The sequence below is a fragment of the Prionailurus bengalensis genome, chromosome A1 (genome assembly GCF_016509475.1).
Source record: "Prionailurus bengalensis isolate Pbe53 chromosome A1, Fcat_Pben_1.1_paternal_pri, whole genome shotgun sequence".
In the NCBI taxonomy this organism is placed as follows: Eukaryota; Metazoa; Chordata; class Mammalia; order Carnivora; family Felidae; genus Prionailurus; species Prionailurus bengalensis.
Window position 1 is genome coordinate 106,438,190 of NC_057343.1, and position 26,849 is coordinate 106,465,038.

The following is a 26,849-nucleotide window of genomic DNA, read 5'->3' on the forward strand; positions in this document are numbered from 1 at the left end:
TATCCTACCTATGGCCAAAGAGCTAGTAAGGAATACAACTAGGATAAAGAAAATTAACTGATGTTGAAATACTCTTAAGCTCATGTAGGAGGATGTTGGAAAGGAAATGGAAGCCAAAATCCCAATTTATATTATAATATAAATATCAAATAACAAGGTGAATTCTGAGACTACACCCTGAAGGAAGTGGACATGGAAAATAGTTGCCAGGTCATGAAAACCCTCCCAATTATCGAAGACATAGTTTTAAAGAGCAGCAATTAAGAAGAGTATTTTTTGAGGGGGAGTGTTTTGCAAGAGCTGGATTATGAGTTGGGGGACTACCATCCTCACCACTGGTCCAAAGAGAAGAACTTCACAGGGAGCAGGGGGAGAGTTTCATGCCTGCCTCTGCCTGGCATACCTAGAGGCAAAAGTGAGTGGCTGCTCTTCCTATGGGAGGGACAATGGAGGGAGGTGAGTGAGATCCACCTCCATAACGAGGTTAACACGGCAAAAGGATGGCAGGTCATATGGACTAGACGTGGGCCACGTTAAGAGGTGTCCTAACACAACAGCATGGAGAGGTGATGAGACACCCTCAGACAGAGCCTATCTGAAACAGACTGCTCAAAGACCAGAAGGCAGAGGAGTAATGTCCCCAGGAAGAAAATGCAGTGTCCGCCTCTCAGTAAGGGCAGCCAAATGCCTCTGAAGGAACTATGAAATCAAGGGGTGGCTTTAAACATCTGGGAAGCCGAGAAACCTTGAAGCAATCCTGAAACGGTCACCAGTGCTCCTGCTTCTTCCCTCCTCCTGCACTTTGACCCTTGTAGAGTCAGAAAGCTTCTTGCTGATGAAGGTCTGAGCTTGCAAGGGAAACTGTAACTTCAAGTCAGGTTCAGAATATTATCTCTGGGCATTCTAATTTCTATACTTAACATTGTTTTCATTACCTAAAGTAGTCACATAAAGTTTTGCTATTTATGAATAGTAAAGTTATAGGGTTGCCTGAGTTCTCTTCCTTACTTACTGGGTGAGTGGTTTCTACTGAATAAATTTAAAGATACTTTTTAAAGGGATGCAAGAGACCAAAATATAGTTGTCTTTTGTTTATGTCCTGTCTGTGAGCCATGCTTCTTCAACATACCAATTACAATAATAGTTTAATTTTTTGAAAATAAAAACCCACATCTCAATGTCTAAGAAAACAAACTGAAGAAAAATATATAATTGATAATAAGTAATTAATAAGAATTAATAGTAGTGATTCATTCCTAACTTCAACAATCAATGCATCTCAAAAGCATCACTAAAGGCAGAAGAGACCAAGAAAGAAGGTCTAGCAGGTGACAGGAACGGCAATATATAATTTTATACCCAGAACAAATGGTGTTTTTATTTTAAAAAGTTTAAACGACCACAGTTGTGAAAACCTGGAGGCTATGCAACAATGTCTGATGCCTTTTCTGTATGTGGCAAAGATACATGATGATTTGTGTTTGGACACTGAATTCCTCATTGCTACTTATACGTTGGTTGCTTAAAGGAAAAACAGTATCTTCCTCCAAAACTGGTTTTGTACTCATCATACATTTCAACAGAATCATTCCGGTAAAGGAAAAGGGCAACTTTTTGTTTAAGTATATTAAAGCAACTGAAAATATTTTAGCTTCCTGAAGCAAGAAGGAGCTACATTCTTCTGGCTGCTGTATTTAAAATATCCCTGAGTGAAGTGCTGACAATCTTGTAAGCTGAAATAAATCCTAAATTGGAGACAGTAGATGAACTTAAGTGGACAGATTATTTCCATGTGCTGTTGCTTCTTTTCTCCCCCACTTTTAGGGATCCAAAGGTTTTGATTCCCATAGGGAAGAATAAAGTATTATCACCTATGTCTAAGAAAGAATTTCATTTCTGTCATCTACACTCCTAAACAAATAAGGGTGTCTGCTTTCTACAGAGTCACCTGAGAAACAGCAGGTGCACAATGGCTAATGCCCCCTAGGGGTCTCAGGAAAGCCTGCTGGAGAGAAAACCACATTAAGTGTATTTTTACAATGACCTCACTCTGCTATTGTTATCTTTAGGACATATGGTTGAAATGCCATATGGTCTGAAATGCCAATGACATTTTTGATTTGCCTGCCTCTTTAAAACTGATGCCTGTAACTCTGATTTCCATGGAACCCATTTGGCAAAAGTACCCCTTTAAAAACCAAAGTAATTTGGCATGGTTTAGAATAAAATATCTATTCTCTCTCATATTCTGCCCTTGTTTCTATAGTTAGCTGCATAGCGATGAGGAATAACTATGTAAAAATATTTCTACCTTTTGACAGAAGTCCAAGTTCTAAGGGAGAAGTTATTTACATTTTAAATTGTTTGAGCTTATTTAAATATATTAAATAAACAGGGCTTATTTAAATATAACCATAATCCCCCTTTCATCTTAGTCGTTATGAATTACAACATCTAAATCCATTGTACTTAAAGAGTCAGCTAACATTATCAAGGATTCTGATTTAAGGATGATTTCTTTTCATTTTTTAAGGATGATCTCCTTTTTTCTTCTCCTGCCTTAAAAAAAAATATATATTTATTTATTTTGAGAGAGACAGACAGACAGTCACATAGGGCTAGATAGAGAAGGAGAGAGAGAATCCCAAGCAGGCTCCACACTGTCAGCACAGAGCCCAATGGGGGGCTCAATTTCATGAACCATAAGATCATGACTTGAACCGAAATCAAGAGACAGACAGTGTTTTTTTTTTTTTTTTACTTGCATCTCATCAGAGCCTTCTTCAAGGAGCTAGGTGGACTCCCTGTACATTTTTTAAGCCACTTTACTGAGGTATAATTCACGTACCTAAGAATTAACCCGTTTAAAGAGTACAATAGGTTTTTTTTGTTTTGTTTTGCATAGTCACAGATATATATAGATACAGATATATACACAGATATAAAGATATATATATATAACCATCACTACAACTGATTTTAGAACATTTCACCACCTTAAAAATGCCTTTAGCTACCACCCCCTTATCCTGGCATCCCCACCCTCTCGGTTCTAAGTAACATGAATCTGCTTTGTCTCTATAGATTTGCTTGCTTCAGACATTTCATATGAATGGAATCATACACTATCTGGGCTTTTGTGAGCGGTTCCTTTCACTCAGCATCATGTTTTCAAGGAGCATCCATACTTTCGCATTTAGCAGTACTTCCTACCTTTTTATGGCTGAATACTTTTCCACTGTATGGATATATTTTTGTCCGATTTTCAAAGACCATTTGGACACTGGAGAACGATTCACTTACCAACACACACGCGTCCATCCACGCCCACAGCCAGGCCTGGGGGACAGTCACAGCGGAAGGACCCTTCATTGTTGATGCAGTGCCCATTCATGCAGATTCCTGGGGTCTGGCATTCGTCAACATCTGTCCAGGGGGAAACACAACTCAGGCCATTACTGGGTAAACTTAACCTTATTCCAGAGTGTGCCTGTTGTCATCCCTCTAGACTCACAACCTTCTGTTTTCCATTTTATAATTTATGGAAGCACACATAGATGTGATAACAAATCTCAGGTCTAAATGCAACTCTTTCAAATGCATTTTCAGAAATACTGACTCAAAGTTGCCTCACTTTATCCATTAGGAAAAAAAGAGCCTTACACACGCATTTTTCTTTATTTATATGCCAATTCTGTTAACTATTAAATGATATTTAATTCAAGTTAAGTAAAACAAATTCTTAAAATTAAAGTAAATGTTTGTAATTATCTTATTTTTTAAAAAGTTTATTTATTTTGAGGGGGGTGGGGAGAGAAGCAGATACAGGGAGAGTGAGAATCCCAAGCAAGCTCTGTGCTCAGAGTGCAGGGCTCAATCTCATGAACCATGAGATCATGACCTGAGCCGACATCAAGAATCAGATGCTTAACTGACTGGGCCACCCAGGCACTTTTATTTACACACATATAAAATTCAAACTAAAGAGAGATGCCTTTTTAATATTAACTTGATCAAGTCATAATAACAAAATATGGAGCATCTCTTAATTTTCAATCTGCTCAAGTTTATCACATGTAACCCAACAATCAATGGCTTCCCTGAAAGATGAAACAGGCTTCAAAACACAGGGTCGCCAAATCATGAACATTTTAATTTGCAGATGGCACTATCTCTAATAAGAAAATAAATTTAAAAAATTGCAAGACAGCAAAAACTGCTGAGATTTAGGCCATATTTATATGTGCATGTAAGTTTCTGAGGAAATACTAAAAGTTACATGCTGTAATGTAATGTTACACCCTGCAATAATACTAAACTCAAATCCTGTGTTAAATCCAATTCAACCAACCTTGAGCTGACATCTCGGTCTTGATTTGAAACAGCAGAGCTACAATCTTTCTACTGAATAATGTACTCCCCTTTCTTGAATAGTCCAGAAGCTATTTTTTATTCAAAAATACAAGAATCAGTCTTGAATTTTCTCCCTCAACACTCCCTGGAATTTTGCTGAAATTATTTGGTATTCAGGTAAGCATGTAATGGAAGGCAGAAAGGAGTCAAAAGTTGATTTCATCTAAAAGGAGAAAACTGAAAAAAAAAACTGCAAAATTTATTCCATCTTACTAAATTCATATTGTGAATAGAAACCTAATATAGTCTTATTTATTTCCATGAAGCACTTCTTTGCTTACTAAAGTTATCACTGGAGCTTAGCTTTCAAAATGGCTTTATAAACAAAACTGATAGGAACAGTCAAATTATTTCTTCACTACGTCGATGTAAGATTTTTAGATAATGATATAGTCACGATCTGTAGATTAGTTTGTGGAAAATACATAATACAAAACGAGTAATGAATGACTGGTTTTAGTACACAAAAATGAAAACCTCTCAAGATTTCTTGCTTCCTCTTTTTTGTTTAGGCATGGGATACAGAGAAATTATTTCTACATTGTCTCTTCCAGATTTGCTAGAACTGGTCTGTCATTCCCTTAATTTTTCCCATACCATTATTATTTTTGTAAAGATATCACTGTTCCTAGACCACAATGTGTGTTTTTCTAGGAAGCTTTAGACACCTGCCTCGCTGAATTAGCAGCAGACGTGAATAATATGAAATCCGCATGAAGAAACTGAAGTAATTCTTGCATGATTCATTCACACAAAAAAGATGGTTTCAATCATGGTAACTTTCCTATCTCAGAGCCATACATACCAGTACAATAACGCCCATTTGGAGCCAAGACAAATCCTGGTTTGCAGATGCACTTGAAGCTACCATCTTCATTAATGCACATGCCATTCAAACACATGTTGGTAGTCGTACATTCATCATGATCTGCAGGAGAAGAGCAGAGTTACTTACGCCACTGGCCTTGGGGGAGCTGGCTCCCACTCCTTCCATTAATAATTACCAATCACATTCTACTACATAAATAAGCTATGTGCTCACTGATTTTTTTTCCTAATCTGAATGCCTACCAAGTGAGAGCCAATAGTGTGGAGAACATGAAGGGTCTTTAGCGTAAGGGACAAGAAGGAAAGAATTAAGTAAATGTTGTGCTTAGTTGTTATTCAAACCACCCGAGAAGGGTTTTTACTTTGATTAGCAAAAATGTTAATATGACTTCAGGGATACAAGTGAAATGAACTGGACTTTCATCATTGGGTGAACTATCACCAGTTGCTGTGTGAACAGATTATTTGTGTGAGGTACTGATACCTACTGCATTGCCAGACACTGTCAAGATGTCAAATTTAGAGATCGGATTATCACATATGCCAAAAGGTTTTACATTCCCCCAGACTGGAGCTCAGGGGGGACCTTTTCTAACCTCTGAGTATTGTAATGGAAAAATGTGAAATACTGTAGGTACTAATAATTACCTATGGCAGAAGAAAAACTGTTACTTTTAATCAAACATATACTGCACAGAAAATTCCCAGAAGCAGTACATTATTCATTGTTATAACATTTCCAAACAATCTTTCCTTTGACTTTAAGGGTCTCATTCTAAATGCATTTATATTTTACCTAAGTCATCTGAAGAATTCTCACATGTGTGTTGTGTGAGCTTATATGGAAACAGCATATATGGTTCTAAATAAAAATGTATATCCCTTAAGAATCTTTTGCAAAGAAGCAGGCAGTTTCCATACCAACACAGTTTTTTCCATCTGTAGTTAATTCAAAGCCGGCATTGCAAATGCACTGGAAACTTCCATCTGTGTTCACACATCGACCGTTTTTACAAAGGACCCCATTCTGGATACATTCATCGATATCTGGGATAATGAAGAATGGCCAAACATTACTCTTTTACAGTAACCACAGATAAAAACAATAAGGTAATAAATGTGATGTTCAGTATCCAGTCTGTGTGTCTTACACACTATACCTAAGATCGTGTTGCTTCTTCAGCAAAATTTCCATCTCTCACCAGCTTTTTTTTTTTTTAAAGTCCTGACTTAACTGTAGGTGAAGAGGGAAAGAAAGAGAAAAATGGGTTGGTGTGTGGAGGGAAGCTAGGTGCGGGTGGGCAGTGCAATGGAATGGCTGGTGTAGCTCTTTTAGACACAATGGTCAAAGACCCCCAAATTCAGAGCAGACTGTTGACTAAGAAGACAGGACCGTCAAACTATCTGGGTGAAGAGCAAAATGATGCAACCTGCCGGGTAAGCTTATCTGAGCAACTACTCGTGGATGAAGAGGAAATGAAAAAGAAGACAAGCAGAGTCATGTGCTAAAAGAATTCTGAGATGAATCACTTTGGAAGAGGGTACTGAGTGTAGCAACAAAACTGTGATTCAAGACAAGGCCTGACTTCGTATCGGATTATGTGTGAGCATCAAAGGAGACAGTAGTTGAGAACAACTATAAATCTTGAGCTCCATTATTCAGACAGCAGTAAGGCTGCTGATGTTATTTTGAGAAAGGAAGTTGTGATCTAGGGAAGGGAGAGAAACTGAATTTTGCAAAGCCAGATAGCATGTTGCGAGGGTTATATATGCAAATAGTGTTTATGTTTAAAGGAAGCACTTCTGAGGGGAGCATAAAATAAACCTGTAGTAATGTAACAGCACCTACTTCATTCCATGTCTTATTTTAATATAAATTTACTTTTAACCTCAACAGCCTGGGTCACTATATTTCATGGAACATTTTCACATGTGAAAGCAAACTGCCTTACCAATGCATGCTTGCTTAGTAGGAGTCCTCTGGAATCCAGCATGACATTTACAATAATAGGATCCAGGTGTGTTAACACAATCTCCATTAGTGCAGGGATTTGATGTGCATTCATCAACATCTGTGAGCGGCAAAAGAAACCATTACAGACTTCACTCCATTTCTAGAAATGTTTGTTTAAAGTACATTGAGGCCCCCCAAATTTGAGAGAAGGCCAGTCAGTGGTAATAGTCTAAATAGCGGAGTATTTATAAATGAATGAAAATTCCTTTCTTCAAATACAGAGAGGCCAGTCTAGAGATTTACAAAAATATTGCCTATTGGAAACTACAAGGGAATTTGCTTTAATCAAGAAATAATGATTTTTCAATTTGAAAAATGCACAATGATTAAAAGCTCTGAGAAGCCTTCTTTTTTTTTTTAAAGCTGACTGCAAAGTAATAGCCGTGAGTTCCAAAAGGCTATCACGCTTACAGTAATCCAGGCAAGTTAATAGCCTCTACACAACCTCATAGAGTATTAGAAACCCAATGAAAGATGTTGTAAGATATGTATGTATATCTTCATACTGTCAATTTTACTAGTTTTAAAACAAGAGAATGACAGATTGTGGAATTTCTGTGTTATTATTTGTCGCCCTCAATTAGATATGTAACTATGTAGGCACCAAGGCTTGGTTATTTCAAGTAACATAGGGTGGGACAGAAAATGGAAATTAATTAAAACAACGTCTATCATATTCAGCAACCTCAGATTTCTTTAGGACCTTAAGTCCTAAAGACTTAAGTGGGCACAGGAATTTTTTGCATAAACTAAGTTCAATGCAAATATGAGTTCTGATCCTGAATGTGACAAACATTACTGCTTTTCATTTAGTTCTCCTAAGGCTTGATTAAATGGAAACCCCACCACAGAACTCAGAGGCTGCAAGACAAAATGGCAGACGGAACAGTCTGGACTACCCAAAGCCCAGAAAAATCACATGTGCCAGAGTCAGAAAACGTTAAATTCATTTTCTTTCAGCAACGCCCACAAAATATAATTTTGGATGCTAGCAAATTAAAACCTTGCTGGCTGGTATGGGCATAATGACCTGCCATTTCATGTACATGTAGAGGCCATTAACATATACAATTTCAGCTATATTGGAGAGCACAACAATCCAATGAATTCACAGGTTTACTATTTTCATAAACACATTACTCCTTTCACAGATGGTCTTTAAAAAGAAACTGTAATCTATCAAACTCACCAATCTCATTTATATAAACACTCAGAGTAAATGCAATTAAGCCCTCTCTGGTACAGAAGGAGAACAAAAAAAAAAAAAAAAATCTCATAGCAAATTAAATAAAAACAACAGAGAGTAACAGGATTAAATGCTTTTTCAATTCATCCAAGGATGCCTTCAGCCCATTAAGATTCACTTACATTTCAACTTTGGGTTGATAACATCAATTCTACTGGGCCAAAGGAATGAGGCAAAATGAGAAAAGACAGAGTTTAGAGCGTTAGCAAGCATATAAAGTATACTTAATGGACTTTCCAGTATGAACTATCACCCTGAGTTTGCAGTGTGGAAGATAGCTTAAATTCTCTAGCATACGTAATACTCAAATGCAACATTTAAAAATGTGTTGTAGATGCTCCTTTTCAGAAGACTCACTGTAAAGCTCTGTTCTAGTGAGGAACATAAGACCATGCACCCAAGCCCCAGGAAGCCAGGCCACTTCTCAAGACCTTTTGCTTTCTTGAAAACCTGTTCCCAAGCCCCCGCCCCCGCCAATGGCTAGGACAGCTCTGGGCAGTTATTTTGCCATTACAGCCCTGAGCCTCTGAGAGACCACACCAAGGGATCAGTACACAGAAAGATACAATAGTTCACTTACTTATTTCTTCTTTAGAAGTGAAAACATCTACCAAAAACTATTAGTGCGTTTAAAATCCATGCCTTTAAAACCCCACTTGTTTTTTGGGATTGCTGTAAGATTTTAAGTTTTAGTCTAATCAGAAATGACCACTGCCATGTTGTGAAACGTACATTTCATGGCTCCTGATTCTGAGGTCTCACGGCCTAGTCCTTCCAAGGGATCACCTCTGTTTCTCCTGGTGTAGAGGAATAGGGGCACTGTGCACTTTGGTTTCTTCCTGTGTTTTCATTGGGGACTGAGTACTTTTCAGCAAAATTCACAGGATTTTAAACTCCTGAAATTAATGAAGTCACTGAGACAGCTGCTGATTATCAAAATGGTTACATTCTCGGATACTACCAGGGTGGGAAATATTTAGCCTTGAAAAGTATTTTATATTCCAAATTAGTAATCACTTAATTGGCAAGGGCTCTAAGATTACCTGTGGCCCAACAGAAACAGAAGGTATTTCTTATTATTCCAAAATACAATTATTTGAAGGGAATTAACACCTATTGCTAACAGCAGTTTTTCTTATATGGACATAAACGAGTGCCAGAATTACATTTGAGAGAAGAACTCTCAGGAAAAGGAGAGAAAAATGTGGTGAGTAAATAAAACTTTACAGGTCTCAGGAGTAATTCTTAGAACAGCAAAATGGACCCAATTCTATTTTCCTTTTCTGTGATCCTTTAAAAGAGTTACCACCTTTCATGTTAGGACAGTTCATCAGTATCTACCACAAATTCCCAAATAATAATGGCTGTTTGTTATTCCTCAAAACGCAGCATAATTAAAGTAGTTACCAACCCTATCTTGGGCTCCTATAATTTAAAACACTAGTTAACTCATATCCTCTGAACTTTTTCTGATATCCTGACCTATTTATAAACTCAAACTGATGAGAAGCTGACCCTACAAAAAATACTGAAATAAAAATATTAAAAATTTACTTTCTGAAAATATTCCCTGATATTTATCTTTGTCTCTATGAATTACTATGGTTAGAAAGATAATCTTGCTTAGGTTTTAACTTTGCAGGACCAGAGGATGAGACCAATCTAGAATGGAACTGTCTGTAACAACGTTTGGGTAAAATACAAAAGTGAGAGGTATATTAATACCTTAACTGTACAGACGTGCAATCCCAATGCTACCATAGACAGAGTTTTTAAAAAGGGTGGTAGCAGCCCTTCTCATGTGGGTTCCAGAAAAGGAAGGACCTATTTAGGACACCCATTGTATGTGATTAGCTCCTATCCTTTGCATCTGGAGTTATACTACCTGTGCATCACCCTTGGGGGGATTCATGAAAATAGTTACTGAAATCACTTTCTGTAGGACTTAATTCTCTACACAAACCCTGGTTAAGGAGATGCTGGATTGCACACATGACTACAGAAAAAAACTTTTGATCCTTAAAGATAATTCTTTATGCCAATGTTTCACAGAATCCCCCAGAGTACAGGTGTTTTCCTAGGTAGAATGAAGTACACCTGGGTGCTAATATGAACTAAATGGTGGTCTGTAGCTAAATGAAATAAAATATTTAACTTTTGGCCTATTTTTATTTGTTGGTTAGTGAATCATGCAGTGACATATGAGTCACAAACATTAGTAGCAAAAAAAAAAAAAGTCAATCATGGGACTCCTGGGTGGTTCAGTCGGTTGGCCACCTGACTTCAGTTCAGATCACGATCTCATGGTTCGTGAGTTCAAGCCCTGTGTCGGGCACTGTGCTGACAGCTCAGAGCCTGGAGCCTGCTTTGGATTCTGTGTCTCCCTCTCTCATTTCCCCTTCCCCACTCATATTCTGTCTCTCTCTGTCTCAAAAATAAATATACATTAAACAAAAGTCAATCATGTTTCAATTGATTTTGTGTGTATGTACAAGATTTTATACATTGTATGCTTATAATCATGTTTTCTAAGAGGAAAGTCACTTACAAGTCATATAATAATAAATATATCAGTATTTCACAGTGATCCAAAAATAATCACCTGGTCTATCACTTAAACCAGTGTCCGGGAGTATCAGCTAAGCCAGGGCTCCTGTAAAACCCTAGGGTAAGACATTTATATAGATTATGTGAATGGCCCCTCTAGACTTGTGCAGCGCAAAACTTGTGCAACTGTACATGAGGATCCTGAGGTAAGCCTCACTGAATCATTCTGATCTTAGAACTCTGTATTAGTTTACAATAATTGGTTTTTCCAAAACAGCACATTTGGCTCACATCTTCCCTCATAATCATAGTGCACTTAAAACTTTTCAGTTTGCCCTGGCAAAATTATGATACTATCTATTCCTGGTCTTGTCATCTGTATGCTTTAACAGAAGATGTGAACCCAAATAGGGTATATTTAGGGTTATACTAATCATGAAACATATACACAACCATTCCCTAAACTACTCCTAAACTAAAACTATTCTCAAGAGATCATCAAAACCCTCTTCATCATAAAATCCAAAAGATTTTTCGGTCCTCATGATATTTCTGCCATACTTCTCACTTGCCGATACTTTTCTCTTCAAAGGGTACCCTGTGGAGCTTCAGTGACGTAATACTTTTGGATTATCTGGGTATCTCACCAATGCTATTACTGGGTTTTGTTTATGGGACCATGCTGCTATTGCACAGGGTTGCAGCCACAGTGCTACTGTTATCTTTCTACTCCTGCTGGGGTTCGTTCAGCCTGGGTGACAATACTCACCGTCACGGTTCTCACAGTCACCTGAATTTCACTGATGCCTCGATCTGTAACTCTAGCTCTGAATACTCCCATTAGCTTTAGACCCTTATAACTCAATGTCCCAGATACCTAATACTCCATATGTCCAAAAGTGACTCATCAACTGTAACCTCCCAATCTGCACCTTCTTCTGCATGGTGACGACACTACCATATATCCAGTGCTGTTCAGCTATGAAGGAAGGAAAGAGAGAGGCAGAGACAGAAATCTCAATATTTAGCATGTGAAAAAGTGGCAGATTCTTGAAAGAGCCTATGGAAGACCATGCACACAGCAGAGACACGCTGGAAATTAGCTTTGCTTCAAAAGACTCTTGTTTGAATGATATCCAGTCCAATTTGTTCCTAAAGCTATGAAAAAACACAGAAGGGTTAAAGAATCATGAGCTTACCTATGCAGTCCCCATTTGAATCCTGCTTGTACCCCATGTTGCATTCACATCGGTAGCTAGACACGGTAGGTATGCAGCGTCCATTTAAACACAGATTAGCATGGTGCTTACAGATATCTATTGTCTGGTTCAGAATAGCTACACAGAAAGAAAGCACAAGTGGTGTTTCATCATTACAACATGCACTGCTTTTATTAAAGCTGATTTTTAAAAGGCTATTTCATAGTCCACTCAGGTGCACATATCAAAGGCTCACATTATTCTACATTAAAACTTGAATGTTGAAAATCTGAAAGATATTCCTGAGACACATGGTAGTAACTTGCATTTGTTAAGTTATACATCTGGAAACCCTGCCCATAGTGTCGTCTTTTCAAAATTTCAGGAATGTTCTACTGTACATTTGAATGCTTTCCATTCCCCCCCCCCTTTTTTTGGTAACTGTGCTGAATATTCAGATATAGTAAATAGGCCACATGCCAAAAAGAATAAACAGAACACTGTAGGACATCATTAAATATTATTAGCAAGAGTAGTTCTTATAAAAAGAATGGACTTAAATATCAAGTACGCCAATGCCAGTTCTGGCTGGAAGCCCAAGTTATTCAACAAAAAAGGGTGAGGAAAAGAAAGATATTTCATTAAAATATTTGGATAGGCACAGAGCAAGAGCAAGACTTATTCAGTTTATCTCAGTTGAAAAATGGTCCTGGAAAATAATTCAAGGGGTGTATGAACAGGGCAGCTCCAAACGGCCAAATGAAATATACTGGAACCAAAAACATGCTCTTTAATGGCATCATCTGGACTGGAGTGTTACCATGCTCTTGTCTTTATTTTCAAAGCGAACTCGGGTCACTCTTCCTGTCTCCAATTTAGAAAGCTTATGGAAGAGAAAAACAGCATTTTCCTAAGAATTTTTTACTACTACATTATTTTAGATCTTGAAATAAGTTTTACACACATGCACATGCGCGCGCGCGCACACACACACACACACACACACACACACACCCCTTCTGAAAAAGATGTTAGGTATTAAAGTATCATTTAAGGCAGAAAACTGGAGTGTCTACACAAAGAGTGAACACTCACTTAGTCCAGTGATGATGGGCCCCTGTCCTCCGGCTCCTACACCAGCTCCCCCAACTCCAGGAGAAAAGCCATTGCCTCCAGGGATGGGGATGAAGCCTGTCCCTCCTGGGCCATAGCCATTGCCATTGCCACTTGGGGCAAAGCCATTCCCCCCAGTGCCTCCAGGTCTGGAACCAGCACTCCCTGGAATCCCTCCTATTGGAAGTCCATCCATGCAAAGTCTACGATATTCCTCTAGAAGAAAAAAACATCAGTTAAACATGGATGGATGACCTTCTGCACGATAAAAACCATCTCTCTACTTTAAGATTATTTTAGATTATCTCTATTATTTGGTCTGAACAAGGAAGATATTATCTTGATAAATGTTTTCAATGCTAGCAGTAGCAGGAAATGGTAGAGATGTTTCAGAAAAAAAATTAAAACCTATTTGCCCTATTTTAACTGGGTTGTATAACCAAAGAATTGTCTATATGTGCATTTTGATTTTATCTCCCCAAGTGCAACTTGTAAAATTCCAGATATAACTATGAATGCAAGAAGTTTTGTTAAATGGATGAAAACGAAAGCTTTAAGTGATTCATTATTTATATTTGGTTTTAATGAAAACTTCATCAGCATTGCACCTACACATTGTTCCTATCTCCTTTCTTTTCTTTACGTGATTAAGGTGGCTTCAGAAAATACTTTTTTTTCTAATATGGATTTTAACAGAAGACAGTGTTTAGTCAGCTTTTCAATCTTCGCCTTATTTTCCCAAGTATTAAAACTGAGAGAAAAGAAGCAAGCCTATAAGTCATCTCCTTATTTTCTTATCTGTTCTCAGAATTACGGCACTGTGTCGGTAGAAATGAAGATTATTTCACTGAAGCAATTGTCTCAGGGTTAATACTACTAGTGAGACCATTAGTTTCCAAAATTATATGCATTATTGGTACTTTTTTTTTAACACTTTTTACTACTCAATTTTGATGCTGGATAGCTTAGAGATTTTGAAGGAATATGCCTTAGTATTTTTCTCCATAACAGTACATATAGACACCTATCTTTAGAAGAATAGTTCACATAGTTTAGTTGTTTTCACAATACTATAATTTAACATAAAGGCTACATAATAAGACATATTGAATGCCTATATGTAACTGATAAACATTAATTATAATTTACCATTCATATCACATTAACAAGAGGAGTTACTTCCCATTTAACCTAAAGTAATTTCCACATACAACCTCAATTATATGGTTACTTAATACAGCAAAATGAATGACAGGTGTCCTTCTACCCTTGTATTCTTAATATTCAGGTCATTAGAAATGAGGAAATATCTCCAAGGATTGGGTTACTAGAAAATAGGGGCACTTATGAAATAAAATATAAATGGAGGTTACTCAAAGACAGTCATAGCTCTGACATGAAAGATAAGCAGATTTCTAAAATGAATTGAAATATTGATGTTCAGAATAATTTTTAAAACTACTCAAAGACCAGTCATAATCAGCTTTCAGGAATTTTTCTGATATTAATACAGTGGATATAATAAAAACTGATCCCAAATAAACAATGCTTCCCTATCCCTCCCCAAAATACCCTAGTCATACTGAAGACAGAGAGAGGAATACACATATGACTGGACTTTCAGAAGAGCCAAGTACATTATTGCTGCTGATTTTCCTAACACTGCCCATCCTGAGGAGACAAGCAAAGCAGGCAGCTGCTCACCGGAGCCTCTGACGGGACAGGCCTCAGGAATGGTTCCGATACCCCAGCAGCGGCCGGGCTCACAGCAGCATTGCATTTTTGTCATTCTGCCCGGGAGCTCTTGTGCACAGCGACCATTCACCAGGCCCGAGAAACACGTGCCTGTTCTCTGATCTGAACATGTGGAAACAAAAGAGAAGGCGTGGAAGAATTATTTCAGGTTCTTACATCCATTACTTTACATATTAGAAGAGGCTAAGTGAAGGTAATCTTACTTAACCTCTATTATACCTATTTGTTCTTTTGCTTTCTATGACATTTGTTCATTCCCTTACTCATTTTCTAAGCAAATACTCACTGACCTATTCCATGTCATATCCCAGGCATACAGTAATGAAAGACACAAAGCAGATGTGAGCCCACATTATAGAGCCAGAGCTTGAAAGAAAGTAAGAGCCCAATTCCAGCCTAGATTATCCAATCTCCAGCTGACTTGCAGACGCACAGTGCTGTTCACCACTGAGCGTTTACGGCTGTTTGTTACACAGCAATACCTGACCGATACAGCTCCTGTTCTAGAAAGGTTGATCACAAACAGCTCCTCTGAGCCAGTGACATCTGAGCAGAGACCTGCATGGTATGAGACCAGGTGCCATGTGATTATCTGAGGGAAGAAGTTGGAAGAAGAAAAAGGGGATGTGCTCAATGTGTGTAAAAACAAGGGGCCAACGCAGCCAGAGAAGGGAACACAAAAGGAGAGTGGAAGACTCTAAGCTCAGAGAAATACCAAACACAATACCACGTGAACCATTAGAGAAGGACTTTTCAATTTTATATGGAGTGCTGTAAGAGTCACTGGATGCTTTCAGTTAGAGGAAAGATAATGGTTTACATTTTTAAAAAGAACTCTTTGGCTGTTGACAGTGGTGAGTGCAGGAATACCAGTGATGGGAATTGGTGACAGAAAATGGGGACCCAGATGATGGTGGTAGCAGTGACAATGATAAAAGCAATCAGATGGCAGATATATTTTGAAGGTACAGCCCAGGGGGAATTGCTTGGGAGTAGGGTATGAGATTAAGAGAGTCTTGGAAATTTCCTAAGTTTTTGACTTAGACAGCTGAGACAGGAAGACAAGGGGGAAAACAGGATTCGGGGACATAGTACAAGGCTTCTCTAAAACATGTTACCTCTGGGATGTTGAATACAGGAGCCTGGAACCCTGAGGGACAGTCAGGCTCAAGGTACATACCTATGAATGAGGTGTGTACACATGTGTTGTAAGCCATGAGGCGGGACAAGACATTTTTGAGAATTAGGGCAATAAATGATATCAAATGGTGGTGACAAGTCAAGTCAGGTGAGGACCAGGCTGTAACCATGGGGCCTGGCAGGACTGTGATGGTGAGGAGTTTTGCATTATCCTGCAGTGTTGGGAGTAGAGCACTGACATGATCAAGTTTGATTACAATAAAAGGTCCCTCTGGCAGCAGAGTAGCAAATGGATCAAAACAGAAGATGAAGTCTGGAAGACGTCATCAGAAGAGAACATAAAATGCAAAATTGCACAGGGATAAAATATTAATATCATCTATAAACCCAGTGAGTTTAAACTAAAACTGTTTTTATGGTACCCAATGGAGATAAAATTGTGGGTCTGGTTTATTATATATGATTCAACTTTTATCAAGAAGCTTCAAAGAAGTTTTGTCTATGATGGCAAGAATAAATGCGTACCACGGCAATCAGGAGCTGCATTCCACTGATGCAGATGAATCTAGCAGTTGCCAAAAAGTTCAATTAATAGGTAAAGCTTAAATTGTTTTGTACGAGATACAGACTTTGAAACAAATATACTATTTTCTCAAATGGTCTGTAGTATACCTCAGGATGCTTCTAAGCTACTGTCAAAAAATAAATAAGCTACTGTTAAAATGGCTTTAAGGTACTCCCTTTAAGAATCAGAACACCTCCTTTGATTTCCCAAAAGGAAGTCACTAGGCCCAAAAGCAAAGTACTCAATTTGAAGCATGCATGCAAACTGCATGGCAGACATTTCATGAACTCTCCAAGCTGGGCTTGGACAGACTGCCACTGGGAATAAGTTCACAGGTAGGTGGATATTCCCAAAAATGATCCAGGAAATTAATTTTTGGAATATTTATTCCAGGAACCCCAGATATCATATTCCTAGATTTACTTGATTGCTACATTTCTCAAGAATAAGATAAGGCAGATTAGAAAGCCCTAAACTCATAGCAATAATCTCAGTTACGAAACACACTCGGTACTACAAAGCAGGCTGAATGTATTTCTGTCTTCAAGGATTCTGTAAGGAGGAGCGTACCATGAAGTTTGAGAAAAAATGAAAGACAAAACTCAGAAAACCAAACAAAACAACAAAAAAGCAAAACCATGGCCTTGAATCAGAAGACTTAGTTCTTCCATCAAAATCTTACTGCTTGATTTTGCAACTATATTTAAGTCGTCTTCTTCTCGGAACAGGGTTTGTGGCAGAATTAAATAAAACAGTATTTGTTGTGTTCCCAGCAGAATGGTGGATTAGCTACCCTGAATGTCCCTCCCAATTTAAAGATCCTGCCTAAAATATGAAAAAGTATTTTAAAAATACATTACATTACCCAGCTGGCATGAAAGAAAGGGAAAAACAGAGTCTCACAATGAAGTGAAAACAGGATCTTGAGAGGTAAGTGCACAGCTAAGTTTCAGATTTACAGCTTCTGCAAAACTCTGGAGACTTTCAATTTCAGCCCTGATAGCTTCACAGGGTCCAAGAAATAAAAGATAAAAAGCCCAGATTCTCCCTTCCAACACAAAAAGTAATAGAAAACTCCCTCATAAACGAAGGGCTCCAAAGACCCATATCCTTAGGACAAGGTGATAATGTACAGGAGGGAAGCTAAGAGACTTATCTGTCTCTACCTCAGTGTTGAGTGGAGGTTAAAAAACAAAACAAAACAAAATTAAACTAAAAACAAAAAACCTCTCCTAAGAATCTTAACTCCAAGCTCTTCCTTACAGAGACCCTTTGGTGTCTCAATTCATACTAGGCTGCGGTCTGAAAAACTTCAAAGAATATACTACATAGAGGTCCTCAGGCAGGGATACTGTGCAACTGACAAAGGTAAAATACAGCAAATTAGGACTTAATATTAAGCAGGTCTCAAAGAATTCTCATAGGCAAAGTCCCAAGAGACAGGAGTGGCTAACAAAAAAATAAATAGCTAAATAAATGAGTAAATAACACAAAAAAGAAACAAGGCTACATAAACAAAAGCAGCTGAATAAACATCAGATATCAGATATGAGAATGGTCAGGACAGGTGGACAATTTGTAACTGCTTTTAATGATAATTAATTATTAATTATAAATAAATTATATTTCATATGCTTAAGGCAATTAAAGTCTGAAACTGTGAACAGATAAAAGGGGTCCATAAACCATGATAGAACAGTCTTAAAAACTTTCAGTGAAACCTCTATAAATGAAAACTATCATAACTGAAATAAAATGCCTAGTGGATGTATTGAACAGTATACTGCACATAGCTGAAAAGAGAATTAGTGAGCTCCAAGACGTATCTGAATAATTTATCTTCAGTGTACTTCAGAGAGACAAAGCCGTGGAGAATGTATGAAAAAACAGTTAAAAAATATGGAGGTGAGTATCAGAAGGTAAAATGCATCTAGTAAGAGACTAGAAAGTACTAGGGAAGAGGCAATATTTAACAGATACTATCTTAGAACTGTTCTAACAAAGTTCCAAGACAGTCTGAGATCTATGATGTCCAATAAGTGGGAAAAATAAAAAGAAATACACAGCTTGCCACATCACTATGAAACTGCAGATCCACAAAGAAAAAATAAGGAGGTTAAAAATGGCTAAAAAGAGAGACTGATTACTTTCCAAGGAGTATTTGAACCAATCAATGGCTTCTTAATAGCACCAATGGATGCTAAAATACAATGGAATATTGCATCTTCTGTATACTATGATAAAACAGCTGTCAACCTAAAACTCTGTATCCCAAGAAACCATCTTTCCCGAGAGAAAATTAATGTGATTTTCAGGAACTCATAAAAAGAAAGAATTTTCTGAGGCGCCTGGGTGGCTCAGTCAGTTAACCTTCTAACTTCCGCTCAGGCCATGACCTCACAGTCTGTGAATTCGAGCCCCACATCAGGCTCTGGGCTGACAGCTCAGAGCCTGGAGCCTGCTTCAGATTCTGTGTCTCCCTCTCTCTCTGACCCTCCCCCACTCACACTCTCTGTCTCCTGAGGATAAATAAACATTAAAAAAAAAAAAGAAAGAATTTTCTACCAAAATATTCTTGCTAAAGGAAATTCTAGAAGAGGTGCTTCAAGCAAAAGGAAGATGATTCCAAATAGAAGGTTTGAAATATATGAAGGAATAATGAGGAAAAATAATTAGATATGCAGGTATATATAAAAAAAACTCTGTAATATTACACAGAAATAATAATTTGTTTCAAACAGAGTGGCAACTGACTAGAATTTTTAAAAGTTGAGAGGGGGAGATCTAAGTGCAGTAACCATCCTAATATTCTTTCACTGTTTTGTATGAGTAAAATACATATTAATTTTAGACTTTATGTTACATATGCACCTTAAAATGCTAGGATAACTGCTAAAACAACAGAAATGGAAGTATATAATTTCTAAACAATAAATTTAAAAGAATGGGGTGTGAGGGAGGAGGGAAACCAATAAATAAAAAAGAGAGCAAGAAAGAGAAAAAAAGTAACAGAAAAGAAAGATAAATAAGAAGCACAAAGAAGGTAAGAGAAGTACAAACAGATTGGTTACTATAATAAATACAAATGGATTTAAATCTCAATTTAAAGGCAAAGATTTTCAGATTGTGAAAAAATATTTTTTTAATATTTAGGCTGTTTAGAGGAGATATATTTACAATCTAAGGAAAAAGAAAGATTGACAGGAAAAATATACACCAGGCACATATTTAAACCCTCTCAACCCCACTCACAACATGTGACGCACAATGAAATAAAATACACAAAAATAAAGTATTAAGGAAAAGATCAAGAAGAAAACAATTTTAGGAAACCAATACATATTGAAAAAAAGGTTCAATTCACCAGGAAAACGTAATATTTTAGATATTTTTCACTTTGTAACATAACATCAAAATATAATACACAAAAACTTAAAGAACCACATGGAGAAACTGAGAGCTCTACTATCACAGTGGAATATTTACACACCTCTTTCAGTAATGGGCAGATATAGCAGACAAAATTCAGTAGATAAAGAAAAAATGTGAATGGTACAAGTCACAAGTTTGATCTAGTGGACAGATTTATTCAACAACTGGAGAAAACACATCTTTTTCAAGCCCATGTGGAAAATTTGCAAACCATGGAAACCCCATACACTATAAACAACTCATGGGTCAAATACAATATCACACTGGAAGTAAGGTAATATGTATAAAAACGAGTAGGTGCTCATCAGGAATCTATACCAGTTCCAGACTTTCGCAATCTGCAATGATATTGTGAGAGGTCTACAAATCGGTATTTACAGTGAACACTGAAAAATCAGTATAAAATGCCTCACCATATGTAGGCACTACTGTGATTCTCATATATGGAGACTTCACTGTGACTAATAAAACACAAATTCATTTAAAATGATTACTAAATACCCAGTTGCTTTTCTATAATGCAGTTTCTCAAAGATAATGAATTATCATCCTGAGTGGATCTAAAAAGCAATTTTCTGTGTGTCCAAGGGGGTCTTCAAATTCAATTAATATAAATAACCACTGCTTTACATGATTTGGAAATCTCTACTCAGCCCTAAGATATGTATTGGACGAAACCATGTCATTTGTGAGACGGTGGAAGGACAGAAAGAGAGGATTGGAAAATAAATCATACATTTTTTTCATAAATTCTATGATTAGTTTCTTCTAATAACATCAGAGAAGCAGGCAATCTACTTCCAACCCTTAGAGTCAAATTCATATTATGATAAAATACAGATGAGTTTGATGTCCCATAGTTAATGTCTCCCTAAAAATATGTTACAAACCAAACCAGAGGCTCATTCCTTTGCATAACAAAAATTGCATGGTTTTGGGAAAGCACTGGGTTGAAAACGTGTCACATGCAAGAATATCTAGATAGAAAAGGGACACCCAGTAGGACTAACAGTTGTCTAGGCACACCATCCCTTGAAATAGGGAATTATTAGGGATGAAGGCAGATGAGGCAGATTTATTACACAACAAGGACAAATCCTTCTAACGCTTGATAGATGTTTAACTGCAGGAGTGATATGCCAGAAATAATGAAAACAAGTCTATTTTTCCAATAATCTCCTATCACCCTCACCACATTCCTGAACAAGGTTTACATGAAGTCTCATTTAAAACCACACTGTGGAAGAGGAAGCAATTCATCTTCTCTGATTAAAATATGGATCTAACTTGAAGCAAAATAATGGTACTCTTATCAGTGTTTTCTCATGGCTTGACATTTACTCTAAGCTTAATTTAAGAGAACTAATGGTTAATTACACAATGTGATGAAAACTTTGTAAAAGCTGGGGATTGTACCTCGAAATAAATAGATCTCCTGTTGAATGAGTTTTGCTCTTTAAAAATGAAGGATTCAGCCGGAAAACACTGATAAGGTTAGCTCAGGTCAGAATATTAGTGATCGTAGGTGGTCAATAAATAGAAGCCATTGTCTCAGGCTGCATCCCCTGATACTGGAGGACTGCACCTGCCTCTTTGATGATCTGGGGCCAACTTGGGTTCCCCTTGATTAATTCTGCAGATTCTTGCTATTCCTAAAATACTTCCGTGTATGCTTTCATGTTTCCATTACACAAGGCTAACTAGAACAAGGAACAATGAAAGAAATAGAAGCACTGTGGCTCCTAGGTTTATTTTTTTCCTTAAAATAATGAAGTGTTTCTTCCTTAACTATATAACCCTTTTCTTGCTAGGACATTCCTTCCTAATTAAAACCAGTATCCCTGTTCTACCACTTGTCTTCTACATGATTCTGAAGTTAAAGGTAAAACACTACTCAGTATACTGTTGCTTCTCTGTCTCCCCTTCTCCCTTTAGTTAAACATTTTTAGGCATCTCGGGTTATCTCTCAAGCGTTTTGCAAACAGGCACGTGCACAGGTGATCAACACCCATGGCCACCTAGAAAGAGCATCTCCTGGTCATCACTCTCTATCTTCCCCATTTCTTTTAAAATGTTTTTCCCCCACTGATTTTCGTCTCTGGTCTCTGTCCTGCTCAAATTCTTAAGTCACTCTCACTGCTCTCTGGATCAATCTGATACTCCTCAGCACAGAAGTTAAGAACCTCAGCAACAGAATCTTTATCTCAACCATCTGCCTTGTTTTGTTTCCAACTATTTCCTCCCCTCAGCTCTCTTTCTCAGATGAACTCTTCGCACCCTCTCCAGAGCCCCTCACACAAAGTTTCTGTGTCTTGCTCATGCCTTTCTTCTTTGCTTGGCAAACCTCTGTTCCCTTTATGAAGCGCCTACCTGTGTGCCAGAGTCTACGCCAGTGCCCATTTCCTCAAGAATTTTTGACTTATAGCATCCAGTGCCTACAAAACGATTTAGCAATTAATCACCTCTGGCCTGAAATGTTCTTATTTTTTTTTCACATCATGTTTTCAGGTTTTGTTTCCTTAAGAATATTCCAAGGCAATATAGTGCACTGAAACTTTTGTAAGGCTCAAGAAAATGTCCTAGGATGTTGTAGCTCTAAGATTTCTGAACGCTCTCATTTTCTGAATTTCATTGGCTTTGCTGCTGACTGGTGCTTTTGTATCTCTGCTCAAGGTCCCTGCTGGCTCTGTTCTTAACAGCAGCAGGCACGTCATCTTGCATACAGAATTTGCTCACTGCTCTTATCAATTCATTAATTACTCATTGCTGCCTGGAAATCACTCTCTTTGCCTATATAACAATATGGAAATTAGGTATCAATAATGCCAGAGTATCCTAAAACGACACAAAGGTCATTAAATTGGGCTATTAAAAATGCTTCTAAGAAAAAGATTATTAGGCATATTTCTACTCTTTTTAGAACTGACGTATGTTAGTACTCTGCGTTGAAAAGAAAGCTCTGTCCTGGATATTAAAAAGAAAACTTGATAAAACATACTAGATAAAATTAAATTAGGCACTTGACTTTCATATTTAGTATAAAGTAAAATGGGGAAACTATCCTAGTTTAAAATTAAAATGCCCAGCTAAATTCTTCTGTCATATGAAACTGTTTTCCTACCCATAAAAGAAAAAAAGGCAGTTTATCAATGCTTTACCCATGATCTTAGCCAAAAGGCCAAGAAGCGATTATTGATGCTTTATAATGTGGTATAGACTCAGGATATTTTCGTTAACTAGAATAAGAAATTATGGCAGCATTAAGCCTTCATGGAGATAACATGCATTTTCATACTCAAAAAAAAAAAAAGTTCTTAGTCCAGCCAATTCATTATTGTCAGTATGCATGTGGTTATAAAATAAATAGCATAGAAATATCCAGGACATACATAATGCAATCATAAACAAATACAGTCTAAGAAAATACAGAGTCAAATTTTTAAAAATTAAAATCAAAGATCTCTTACACATTAAAACATCAGATTTGTTTTTTTTCATATATGGAAAACACATCCTTACTCCAAATGTAACACAGTTATTCAAAAATGTTTTAAAGTGGTTACTTAATTTAACTATGGCTTTATAATTTTGGAGTGTCATTCTCCCCTCCTTAGGGGATTCTCCTTTGATCCTGGGTCAGGATGTCAACACTGAAATGAATGGAGACTCTCACACTTAGCACAGGACTCAAAGTGCCTCAGCTCTTAGAAGCTTAAGCCGGCTCTTGTCTTAGGGGCATCCTGGACCCCAACACACCACGTCCAGCAGGATGCCAAATGATGTAAAGCAGTTATTAATCAACACAAAATTCTTACATCCAACATCATCTACTTCATTTGCTGGTTTTCTATCCATTCGTAAAAGATTTATTGAGCCCACAGGACTACACAAGTCATCATGTGAGGCTCTCAGGGAGCAGCATAACGCAGAACCAATGGAGCTTATAGTCTGACTGACATATAGAGTGTAAATATCTGTGCAATGTGAGAAAGCCAGAAATGAAGGAAATGAAAAATATTATGGGACGGGCTGATTAATTGTGCCCAAAAAGAAAATGTGACATCTAACTGGGGACTCAGAGGACGAGTCAGGTTTTAATGAGCACAGTGAGGGGACATCAAGATGCTTTAGAAGAGAAGCTATCATGGACAAAGGTATGGCAGTTTGGTCATGTACAGCAGTGACAGAAATGTGAGTGTTGAGGCAGCAAGCTATTAGCAATGGATCTTGAATAAAAGCTGGGACCAGGTTCTGAAGGGCTTTGAATGTTCAGGTAAAGACTTAAAACTTTACAGAGGCAGGCAAGAGATGAAGAGAGTTTATGGTAATTTCAAAGTAAGTCAAATATCTGACACCGAAGAGAAACAACCTCCATAAATCACTGGGAATCTTGATCTTGATTATCAGAATATAACAAAGACTATGCCTCTTTTTCAATGCAAAAAAAAAAATGAACACAAATTGTTGACTAAAATATTTAGAAATTTTAAAAAATCAAACATGAGGATATAATTTGGAAATATAAAAGACTAACATTTGTTGCGTCAAATTCTTCTTTCTAGCTAATTTATTTCCCTTATCACCCCTTAAAAACCTCCATTCCAATCCATTCTCAAAGGCCTTCAATTACTCTACAGTGCCTACCAAATAAAATACCTTACTTGGATTTCCAGAACTTCACAATAATAGAGTCGCTTACGTCTCCAGCCTCCCTTTTTCACCTTGCCATATTCTAGAACATAAGTTTCCTGAAACCAGGGTCAATGGCATCCAGCAAGTGATGTTCAATGATCGCTTCCAAATGGCTATTTCTCCTACAGTGTTGGGTCTATGTCTGTTTCAAGGTGGTGAATGTGTGGATGTGTGTGTACACACAGTATCTTCCTACACAGTTTTAGAAAATCAAGCCAGTGGGGGTAGTTCTTACTAGTTTTCAACTCTCACTGACAGCTGACTTTGAAATTATGTTACATAAATTAGACTTACATGCAGTGAATCAATGGGCATACTGACCCTAAAACTGATTAAATTTTCTCCATGTTATAGACCTAATATTCCACATAAAATGTTTGACCTAACGTAAGATAGGAACTTTGATGCATTCATAAAGAACAAACAACTATCATTCAAATCTTGTCACTCTAAGAGGGGAGAGGAAGGCTAGAAGCAGACATCCTACCTCTTAAAGCAGATTGTTCATATGGTGCTAAAGAAACCATTCAGGCTAAGACCTTGATATTTAGACACAGGTTATCCACTGCCTTAAAGTAGGTAAGGAGGCAGCGTAGTGGGGCAGTAACACAGATGCAGGTGTTACTGGAGCAATCTGGATAAGAACACTGGTTCCATCTATTGGCTCTGTACTATTGTGTAAGTCACTTAAATTCTCTGAACCTCAAATGTCATTGTCTGCAAATCTGAATAATTACACATATCACACAGAGCTATTACAAGGATTACATAACATATGGGTCCAGTGCAGGCATATATATCCTTCTTCTCCTCCTCATAATAACAATATATTTTATGAACACAGGGGAAGGGAAGGAAAAATAAAATAAAAACAGAGAAGGAGGCAAACCATAAGAGATTCTTAAATATAGAGAACTGAGGGTTGATGGAGGGGTATGGAGGGAGGGATGAGCTAAATGGGTGATGGGCATTAAGGAGGGCATGTGTTGGGTTGAGCCCTGGGTGATATACGTAAGTGATGAATCACTAAATTCTACTCCTGAAACCAATATTACACTATAGGTTAACTAACTTGAAGTTAAAAAAAAGGAAAAAAACAATAAAGAATATTTTATTGCACATTTACTAGAAGAAACTGAAATACAGACAGGTCAGTATATTGCTCAAGGTCCCACAGCTATGAGATAATGAGATAAGATAGCTGTCCAAGGCCTTACATGTGGCATGTGTCTCATAAATGGTAACTATTATTTATTTTAATTTTTAAAATTTTTATTTATTTTTGAGAGAGAGAGAGAGAGAGAGAGAGAGAGAGAGAGAGACAGAGTGCGAGCAGCGGAGGAACAGAGAGAGGAAGACAGAATCCAAAGCAGGCTCCAGGCTCCGGGGTGTCAGCACAGAGCCCGACACAGGGTCGAACCCATGAACCATGAGTTCATGACCTGAGCCAAAATCAGACGCCCAACTGACCAAGCCACCCAGGTGCCCCATAAATGCTATTATTTTCACTACCACTACCTCTGTTTCTTCTATGACAGCCATTGTTGTTCTTCTATTATTTAGGATGACAACACAGTATTTTGAAGGAGGGATCCCCATCCCTCATGTTCACTGTTGGATGGTTGCCCTAAGTTTAAGCTTTGCTCAATAAAGGATGACCTACATCATAACTGAGAAGCAGTGTTTCATTTGTCTAAACAAAGGAAAACATACAAATGTATTTGGCTCTACTCTGAATATGTTTAAAACACAAAATTAAAGGTGTCAATTTCTTTTCTGCAATAATTATTTTCACTAAAATAAATAAGCTCTAAGTAAATAAGACACTGACATGCATTCATAATGAATGCATAGCAACAAAAGAAACTTTAATTACTACATCCCGGCTTCCAAGGCAGATTAAAA

The 26,849-nt window shown here is 37.4% G+C and overlaps 1 protein-coding gene across 1 annotated transcript in view; it reads right to left on the reverse strand.

The window, feature by feature from the left end:
* The window catches only part of FBN2 (fibrillin 2), a 260,207-nt gene that overhangs the window by 106,860 nt on the left and 126,498 nt on the right, over positions 1-26,849 (reverse strand). Inside the window, exons 9-15 of the mRNA XM_043586875.1 lie at positions 15,065-15,217; positions 13,343-13,576; positions 12,248-12,385; positions 7,194-7,313; positions 6,163-6,288; positions 5,219-5,341; positions 3,304-3,426 (exon numbers count right to left, since the gene is read on the reverse strand). Coding sequence (XP_043442810.1) covers positions 3,304-3,426; positions 5,219-5,341; positions 6,163-6,288; positions 7,194-7,313; positions 12,248-12,385; positions 13,343-13,576; positions 15,065-15,217 — 1,017 coding nt within the window. The remainder of the gene's footprint in view (positions 1-3,303; positions 3,427-5,218; positions 5,342-6,162; positions 6,289-7,193; positions 7,314-12,247; positions 12,386-13,342; positions 13,577-15,064; positions 15,218-26,849) is intronic.